A 10,384-nucleotide genomic window follows, 5' to 3' on the forward strand; every position below is an offset into this window, starting at 1 on the left:
AAATGAAAACCTTGTTCACTGATAATTACCTCCGGCAGTGAATATCTGCATATTACCTCTGTTAGGGCTTTGTTTTTGCTTTTTCATGTTTTAGCATTTGCTTTGATTACTGGCCAACACTCAAGCTAATCCTGAAAAGACATCAACACAAAGCAGGGCAAACTCATACCCTCCCACATTTGGTAGCTATATGAGGTCAATTTGTAACTTTTGCAACAGGTACTCTGGCCTAGGCATATGCCTTTGCCTTACCTTCACTACTTGTCCAATATTATGTCGCATGCAGATCTCACAATTTGCTGTGACTCGGGCAGCAACGGAGCTGAACCCAGGTGCTATCCAGTATTTACCTACCAGAGCAACCATATTATTCTTACCCATGTGAGTTGGACCATGTGTTAGAGCAGCCATCATTGGGTATAGAGATCTAGGAAGACAGAACAAAGATCCTGCCCTCCACACTCCATCTTCTTCTTGCTGTGCCCCCTTACTACTCCATGCAGCTTTGTGACTGGTAACTTCTTGTCTTTGTAGAGTTTTCAGCATCTCCACATCCACTGGTACAGGTGGAATCTCTGAGATATTGAACAGTGCAACTTCCGACAGGGGGGTGAGAGCTGCGGCTTTGGCAGCGGCGTCTGCTCTTCGATTACCTTTAGCTTCCTTTGACTGCTCTTTTGTGTGTGCTTGTACTTTTAATATGGCTACCCTGGATGGTAACTGGGGAGCCTCAAACAAGTTACTTACTAGATCAGCATTTTTAATTGGTTTACCTGCAGCCGTCATAAAGTTCCTGGACCTCCAAATCGGACCGTAGTCGTGTGATATGGAAAATCCATACCTGCTATCTGTAAAGACATTGGCAGTCTTACCTGTGGCCAGAGTACAGGCTTCAATGAGAGCATAAAGCTCAGCTTTTTTGGGCTGATTTATTTGGAGGTAAAGATTTCTGTACCACTGTTTCCTCCAGTGTTACAACAGCATAACCAGTGTGTGGCTTACCATCCTCAGTGTAGTATCTAGAACCATCAACAAAGAATTCAAAATCTGGATTTTGCAAAGGTGTATCTTGGACATTAGAGGTTTGGATAGTTTCCATGTCTATTAACTCCAGACAATCATGTTCCTCTATCAGTTCAGTTTCCTCATTTGGTAAGAGTGTAGCTGGATTTAGGGTGTTACATCTTTTTAATTTTAGGTTTTCTGGTGTAAGCAATGCAACCTCATATTTTGTTAACCTAGCCATTGACAAATGTTTAGTCTGTACCCTGTTTAGGATTTCAAGTACACTGTGGGGTGTTAACAGATGGAGAGTATGTCCTAGTACTAAGTCAGCTGACTTAGTAAGCATGAGGGCACAAGCTGCTACACTCCTGACACATCCAGGGGACCCCTGAATCACTGGATCAAGTTTGGCTGAAAAATAGGCCACAGGCCTCTGCTTGGAGCCATGCATTTGAGTGAGTACTCCTGTTGCATGTCCTTTGCTCTCATGGCAGAAAAGGAAAAATTCTTTCTTGTAGTCAGGCAGCCCCAACACTGGTGCTGTGACTATGGCTTGTTTTAAGGCCTCAAAAGATGCTTTGCCTGGTTCAGTGATTACAAATGGTTCCCTGGAGACACTCTCATACAAAGGTGTCATCAGCTGGGATGCATTGGGAATCCAATCCCTGCAGTAACTTACTAAACCCAGAAATGTCCTTAACTTCCTGACAGATGTTGGCATTGGGTCATTTTTAACATTGGATACCCTCCTGTCTGCTGTTAGACGGTTCGCTCCTTGTGGAATGCAGTGACTAAGAAATGTTACACATGGGAGACAGTATTGAAACCTTGTTAACTAATATAGACTGAACTGAAACAGAAAGCTTTGGCAGACGTGAGGAGTGAAACACTGCTACGCAGCGTTTATACACAGTCTTATATTATTGACATATATTATGGTCTAGAATTTGCGTAAAAACCACTTCCTAATGCCACCTCAATACAGCCACTGATTAAATCAACAAAGCTAAACCGCAGCAACCTGTCTATGATCTATTTATAACACTTTACAACCTTTTTTGAAAAGACATGCATAAACAACAAAGTTACAGCTACAAATTACATCAACACTGCACTGTAAGGTATTACACATGCATTTTCAGAATGACCGTTAATAAACCCCAAATACAATGTTAGATTACATAAAAACAAGCACCACAGACAAGACAAATACATCCAAGTAGCCAAGGTTCAGTTTTTGCGAGGCATTAATACTCACCCAGACCACAAGAGGCTGTGAGAGAGAGGAGACAAAGATATATAGGAGCTAAGTCAAGCAGTTCTTACCAAGTTGACAGATCTTCCACTAGGCAGCTGTTGTCCTGCTATCTCACACCTCAGACGATCCTAGGTGAATATTATCTGCTCGGTCCCTGTTCGGGCGCCAAATTGTGAAGTCTAAGACCTGTAATATAAATTTAAAGTGAGGCCAAACACCTCTACTCATACGTTGGCTAACGGACTCTGAATTTTAGACCCTTAGGAAGAAGATCACACGGACACCAGCTACATGTTTGCAAACCAGATCTTCTTAGTTTAATAATGAAAGACTTCAAGTTTTTATAGCATTATGTCATTAAGTTAATAATTACAATATGGCGTGATTGGTTCCTATTTCTGACTTTCATACCTGTCAGCTAATAATTTTGCTAAACACTGCAGAAACATACATATCTATCTGACATGTCCTAAGTCCTTTATTATCTGGTTTCAGTCAGCTGATTTATTAAGATAGAGAGAGGAAATTAAACTTTGAAATCATTAGACTCCCCTTATCTAGTTTCTATTGCTCTGAGCTGCTGCTAGAGAGAAACAGATTTCTGTCTATTTTCCTATTATAACAGAAACTTAAGAGAACCTGTCTCGTTATACAAGGAGGATTCTACAGTTAGGTATATCTATATTAATGTAAACCTCACACGCAGGGTCTAGTTTTGGGACAACTAAATGCAGTAAATCTACTACTGTAGTAAATGTAGCTTAAAGGAGTTATCAGGCAAAAAAAATGTGTTTTACTTACCTGGGGCATCTACCAGCCCCATGCAGCCATCCTGTGCCCTCGTAGTCACTCACTGCCGCTCTGGTCCCCCTCCGCCAGCTCGTTTAGTTTTTGCTGACATCTGGGTCGGCGGGCCGCATTGCGTACATTTTTACGCATTCCTGCTGGTGCAGGAACATTTTTTTTATTTATTTTTTTTAAATAAGTTTTATTGAATGGTGCAGGAACATTAAAGAGACTCTGTAACAAATTTTTCAGCCTTAGTTCTTCTATCCTATAAGTTCCTATGCCTGTTCTAATCTGCTCTGGCTTACTGCAGTCTTTCCTAACTGCACTGTCTCTGTAATAAATCAATGTATCTTTCCTCTGCTTAAAAACAAGAAGAGAATCGAGAGCCCAATATGGTGCAGTATTGTCAGGTAAAATGAAGAGTTCAATACAATTTTATGTATATATATACTCACAAACACGGGTTACCAATAGGCAACCACTTTAAATGCAGGTGGGGAGCATTAGGACCTGACCCCACTCAGGTTAAGAAGTCGCTCTCTGTAGATAGTAGATGGGGATGCACCCCTCCACCCAGGGTGGACTAGAAGATCAGCAAAAACTCAGTATACAGAGGCGCCAGAGTAGAGTAAAACGTTTTAAAAACCGCTTAAAAGGAGAGGGGGATGTTAAGGTGGACTCACCTCCCTCTTACAAAAAAAGAAAACTCACTTGAGTCTCAATAAAATAGAATTGTCAAGTAATTTATTCAACTCCACAAATGCAACGCGTTTCGCGGGCGTGACCCCGCTTCTTCAGGCAAAAATGGGAGCACAACTGGAATAAAAACAAAATATACACAAAATAACTACCCACAGAATTGCAACAATTGGCGCAGCAGATAATTGGTAGAGAACACATAAAATAATTGCTACATAAAGCATTGCTACAAAAAAAAAACAAAAAAACATTTTCCGCCCATATAAACACAGGGCTATGCAAACAAGCTTAGATGTCAGAAATCAAATAGCTAAGGCTTAATGCTCCCAGATTAAAGGAATCATATTGTATGTCTCAAAGTGAAACAGTTACATGGTAGAGCTGGGTATAGGCCACGGTCTATTTCCAGATAGCATATAGAGCTTTATATGGACACAAAAAGGATTAAAATAAACTGCAAGCATAAAGTATAAGATAACTTACCTCAGTGGGTCAAGCAATAAGTTTGAGCGCCTCTGTATCAGTATGAAGTGAGGCTTGCTTTAAATGGGAAGAGAGGTTAAACTGACAGGACTGAAGTCCAATCAGGAATGTTTGGTAACAGGAAGTATTTGGTAACAGGAGGTGTGAACAACTTTGCACAGGAAGTGAATCTCTCCAGTAGGATAGTTACGAAATCCCCGACATAGTGGACACTCCCGACATAGTGATCTCACCCGAAACTAATACAATTACACCCTCCAACCCTCCAGATACAGCCCAAGCCGCAAGCCCATGTAGAGATGACAACCTTGACACCACCAGCACTATTTCGGCCTCTTTTTTAGATCTTCCCCCTCACTGTCCCAGAATACCCTACTACTACCCATGCCCAGCCCCATTGGCAACAGAGTCCTGTTGAAACCAAAAGTCCCCTTGAAACGACCTCCCCCAAGCCCAGAAAAAGAGGATGCAGAGGAAAAGGAAAACAAAGAAAAAAGAAACAGATTCTTCACTTAAATGACACTGGTCCCAAAATGCAGTCCATCTTCAATCTATCAAATCATACCCTAACCATGCGAGAAACAGAACTATTACAGAAGGGCCTCTCATTTTGCCCCACCAATTCATCTAGTATGTCTGAACTCTTCTCAGATTTAAATGCATATATCCGTAAACTTACCCTTAGACGCCACTTTGCCATGAAAAACCAACAAAATCCTGACACTGGTACAACCCTGATCATTACAGCTAATGACAACATTCCCATTGTTTCCCTAGATCCAGGGGAATTGGCCACAGAAAAATACATTACAACTCAATTAAAAGGAAAGTCTAGGTTCTACCCTACAGGCTCCAAAGGTAACTTTATCCCCACGTTTTATGCCCTGGTTCTTGAGGATTTACAAAAACTCCCCCTAAAACATTCTATCCAACAATCAAATCTAACCCCATCAGAAACTAGAGCCATCAAAACCTTACAGAATAATCATAACCTTGTTATTAAGCCGGCGGACAAGGGCGGAGGAGTGGTTCTACTGAACAGAGCTGATTACCTAGAAGAGGCATACCGACTACTTAACAACACTGATCACTACTCTCCGCTAGATCATGATCCCACTTTCGAATTTAACAATAAACTTAAAACATTCATCAATACGGCTTTTCTAAACGGTATCTTAACAAAAAACGAACGTTCTTTCATTATAAATCAGCACCCCAAAACACCCTTTTTTTACTTTCTCCCAAAAATCCACAAAACACTCATAAAACCACCAGGCCGACCAATTATTTCTGGAATTGAATCTACAACCAGCAATTTATCTCGTTTTCTTGACCAACATCTCCAAACTCATGTTCAGGCACTTCCGTCATATTTAAAAGACTCCCAACATCTCATCCAACTCCTCAAAGATATAAACTGGCAATCCGATTTCCTTTGGTTAACCTGTGACGTCACCTCCTTATACACAAATATACCTCACCCATTTGGACTCACAGCCCTAAAATTCTTCCTAAACCAAAATCCAGATATGCCCATCGCCCAACAGACTTTTCTAATACAATGTGCAGAATTTATCTTAAAACATAATGCTTTTTCATTTGCAGGAAACCATTACCACCAACTAACAGGCACAGCCATGGGTAGCTCATTTGCCCCTTCATATGCAAATCTAGCAATGGGCTACCTAGAATTTCTAAAATTCACTCATGACAACCCCTTTTCATCAAACATAATTTTTTACCGCCGCTATATCGATGACTTAATCTTTATCTGGCAAGGTGACCCCACACGCATTAATTTATTTTTAGAATTCCTTAACACCAACCCTGCCGGACTCCAATTTACCTGTCAATATAACCATAATTCCATAGAATATTTAGATCTCCTACTGTTCACTGATTCCATCCACATCAAAACCAAAACCCACTTTAAAAAGGTAGACGCTAACAATTACATCCACTTTGACAGTCATCATCACCGCCCATGGACAACCAACACACCCTACAGCCAATACAGACGCATACACCGTAACTGCACAGACATTAAGGACTTCCATGACCATTTCAGAATACTTACAGGCAAATTCACTGACCGTAACTATCCACGCAAACTCCTGAAGGATGCCAAACACAGGGCCATGAATACCCATCAACTAGCCCAGACCCAACCCACACTATCAGCCAACCCCTCCGCCCTTTTTCCAAGGTTTATCACCAAATTCAGTATGCAACATAGTGCTATCAGAACCATTCTTCAGTCAAGGTGGGAAATCCTACAGCAGGATCCTTATCTACTCAACACATTACCAAAAAATCCAACACTTACCTTCCGGAGAGCTCCCAACCTCCGGAACCTATTAGCCCCCAGCAGACTTAAAATGATCCAACCCAGTGAACCAAGCCACCACACCAACTCACTACTCCTAGGATCACGGGCTTGTCAAAAGTCCCGCTGCCAGGCCTGTTCCTTTATAACCCAAACAGATTCCTTTCAATCATTTACCACCAATACTCATTACACGATCAAACAAAACATCACCTGTGAAACCAAAAATGTAATATACCTAATATCATGCCCCTGCAAACGGCAATATGTCGGACGGACCACCCAGACCACCAGAACCAGAATTGGGCAACACAAAAGGAACATCATTAATAATTATGCACTCCACAGTGTTTCCCGGCACTTTGGCACCCATCACCAAAACAACCCACACCTATTCACTATCACTTTGATTGAATCTCTACCCCCCAACACCACTAATGTTTTTGAGACTTTGCGGCATAGGGAGATGATGTGGATACAGATCCTCAAAACCCTAACACCAACAGGGCTAAATGAGGTCTTAGAAAAAGTATTTTGATCCCACCTCCCAAGTGTTTAATTATAGGTAAATAGCTCCATCTATACTCCAAACCTTTTTTATGCTTTTAATGGTCCTCTCTTTTATATCTTTCTTACTCTTGACCCCTTTTATGATGTCAAAATTTATAGATGTTACTTTTATACGTCTAAGTTTTTTATGTGTATGTATGTATGTATATACATATATATATATGTATATATTTATTTATTTATTTTTATTTATTTATTTTTTTTTTAATTTATTTTATATCATCATTACCCACATTTTTATAATAACATTGTGTTCACATTTTTATCATTGGCAGCCTCTTATGCTCTATCTCATGTATACTTTTATTATATACTGTTGGCATGTTTATATGGTTTTTAAAAAACACTCATACTGTTATATTTTACCATTTTTACCGTTTTACACCTGAATCCGTATGTATACATGTGCACACCCAGTGACATCTTTATACGAACATCCATGGCTAAAAGTTACATGAATTGTCTTGCTGCCACAAAAAATTGCTGAACTGGTGGAGCTGGGTTTTGAACCCGGGTCGCCTGTGTCAGAGGCAGAGCCCTTGACCATTGCTCTATCCAGCCATTGCTGGTTATCCCATGTCCCAGCCACTGCTGGGGATTTCGTAACTATCCCACTGGAGAGATTCACTTCCTGTGCAAAGTTGTTCACACCTCCTGTTACCAAATACTTCCTGTTACCAAACATTCCTGATTGGACTTCAGTCCTGTCAGTTTAACCTCTCTTCCCATTTAAAGCAAGCCTCACTTCATACTGATACAGAGGCGCTCAAACTTATTGCTTGACCCACTGAGGTAAGTTATCTTATACTTTATGCTTGCAGTTTATTTTAATCCTTTTTGTGTCCATATAAAGCTCTATATGCTATCTGGAAATAGACCGTGGCCTATACCCAGCTCTACCATGTAACTGTTTCACTTTGAGACATACAATATGATTCCTTTAATCTGGGAGCATTAAGCCTTAGCTATTTGATTTCTGACATCTAAGCTTGTTTGCATAGCCCTGTGTTTATATGGGCGGAAAATGTTTTTTTGTTTTTTTTTTGTAGCAATGCTTTATGTAGCAATTATTTTATGTGTTCTCTACCAATTATCTGCTGCGCCAATTGTTGCAATTCTGTGGGTAGTTATTTTGTGTATATTTTGTTTTTATTCCAGTTGTGCTCCCATTTTTGCCTGAAGAAGCGGGGTCACGCCCGCGAAACGCGTTGCATTTGTGGAGTTGAATAAATTACTTGACAATTCTATTTTATTGAGACTCAAGTGAGTTTTCTTTTTTTGTAAGAGGGAGGTGAGTCCACCTTAACATCCCCCTCTCCTTTTAAGCGGTTTTTAAAACGTTTTACTCTACTCTGGCGCCTCTGTATCTTTCCTCTGTCCTGTTTGTCGGGCTAAAGCTTGATTGTGTGGAATGTGCAGGGCTGCTTGTGATTGGTAGAAGCGATACACACCCTCTGCAGGCCCCCCTGCACTCTGAATGACTCACACACTATGCTTAGCTGAGCCTATTAGAAGCTGGTTAGTTTGTTTGTAAACACTGCCTAAAACTGTTAATTACAAGCCAGGATTGCAGCAGGGAGAGGCAGAAACAGCACAGAGGGGCACAGGAGAAAATAATGAATAGAATGGTATGCTTTTTATTGTAAGAATACTAGAGTACAGATTCTCTTTAACACATACATTTTTACGCGTTAGTGGTTCAACGTGTAAAAATGTACGCGTTGAACCACTAACGCGTAAAAATGTATGTGTTAATGTTCCCGCACCAGCGAGAACTCGTAAAAATGTACGCAATGCGGCCCACCGACCTAGAGGTCGGCAAAAACGAAACTAGCTGACGGAGGGGGACCAGAGCAGCAGTGAGTGACTACGAGGGCACAGGATGGCTGCATAGTAGAAGCCCCAGGTAAGTGAAATTCCTTTTTTCCTTTTTTTTTTTTTTTTTTTTTTTTTTTTTTTTTTTTGTGCCTGATAACTCCATTTAACTGGAGGGAGTTCTGGATTTTGAAAAATGTTTCATCAAGCTTACATAGCAACTTCTACTGTGGTGAATGCAATACTTACGGTAGATGCTTATAAGTACAGATCCTCCATTTTACTTCTGACCAGCAGTCTAACTGACACAAGTTGGCTGGAGGAAATATTTTACTTGGTGTTACAGGCATCATGGGATTAGACATAAATAAATTGCTTGGTAAGAGCAATTAAATATCTTCTAAAATACAAAAATAATTCTGAAGCTTCATTATGTTATATTTCAGCATATACCATAACCTATATAAATGAGAACCATCAAATAAATTATTTTTTTGTTTTCTTTGCAGACTGGAAAATTAATTCTAAAGCCAAGACCTCATGTCCAGTGACTGCAACAGCAATTTCAAAGACTTAATTTTTTTTTTTTTTTTTACTTCATCTCTTTTTCATTTTTTACATGTGACTATGAAGACAAAATATCCAGACCTGAACACAGGAACTCTAAGGATGCTTTTATTCAAAATGACATTTATTTATTAGGAGAAGGTACTTTGCTGCCAACTTTTTTCACATTGTAACTTGGATTGTGTTATGGATATGCAGACCAGTAGCTATTCCAGAAAGGCATTTTTTCTTTCCTCTTTCTTCAAAAACTCATTGAATTACATTCTAATTTTGATGGCAAAATTAGGTGAAATGTTACCCCACATAATTTTTGCTGGTTTCTCTTGCTTAATGTAATGATATGCACCACCTCAGAAAGTCTTGTGTCTCATATGTTAATTCTAAAGCCTGTTAAGTTCAAAATCAAAAACCTTCATTTCCCCCCCCCCCCCCCCCCCCCCCCCCCCAGATGACAACGAATGTACCATGTCACTGGCCATCATCATGTCCTAGAGTTTGGGCTTACAAGTTGTCTAACGAAACAACTGTATCAGCATAGAGGACATTTTAATTAGATCTATCACAGGAATATCCGGCCCCTTATGGTGGTTTCTGCTTGTTTTAACATCTCTTTTTTTCTTTTCTCTTTTTGTTTTAACTACCTTGGGGGTTTTTTTCACCCAAAATGTCTTAATGCTGGCTGTGATGATCTGCTGTAAATAAACTGATAGCTAAAAGATAATATGGCTAAAAGATAAGATCCTAGTTTTCTCTTTTTGACTCTGAAATGTTGTATCCTTAAACTTGTGTCAAGGATTTACCAGCTGGGAATCACTCAGGTTCCAGCACTTCTGGGACTGCGCACACGCATAGCAATCCCTGCGTCCTTGACA

The 10,384-nt window shown here is 40.1% G+C and overlaps 1 protein-coding gene across 1 annotated transcript in view; it reads left to right on the top strand.

Annotated features, from left to right (window-relative positions):
• The window catches only part of CNEP1R1 (CTD nuclear envelope phosphatase 1 regulatory subunit 1), a 33,403-nt gene extending 23,464 nt beyond the window's left edge, over nt 1-9,939 (top strand). The window contains exon 6 of the mRNA XM_068261582.1: nt 9,455-9,939. Within this exon, the coding sequence (XP_068117683.1) occupies nt 9,455-9,496 (42 nt within the window). The 3' untranslated portion in view covers nt 9,497-9,939. The remainder of the gene's footprint in view (nt 1-9,454) is intronic.
• Nucleotides 9,940-10,384: the final 445 nt, after the last annotated feature.

This window comes from Hyperolius riggenbachi, chromosome 11 (assembly GCF_040937935.1).
Source record: "Hyperolius riggenbachi isolate aHypRig1 chromosome 11, aHypRig1.pri, whole genome shotgun sequence".
Classification (NCBI taxonomy): domain Eukaryota; kingdom Metazoa; phylum Chordata; class Amphibia; order Anura; family Hyperoliidae; genus Hyperolius; species Hyperolius riggenbachi.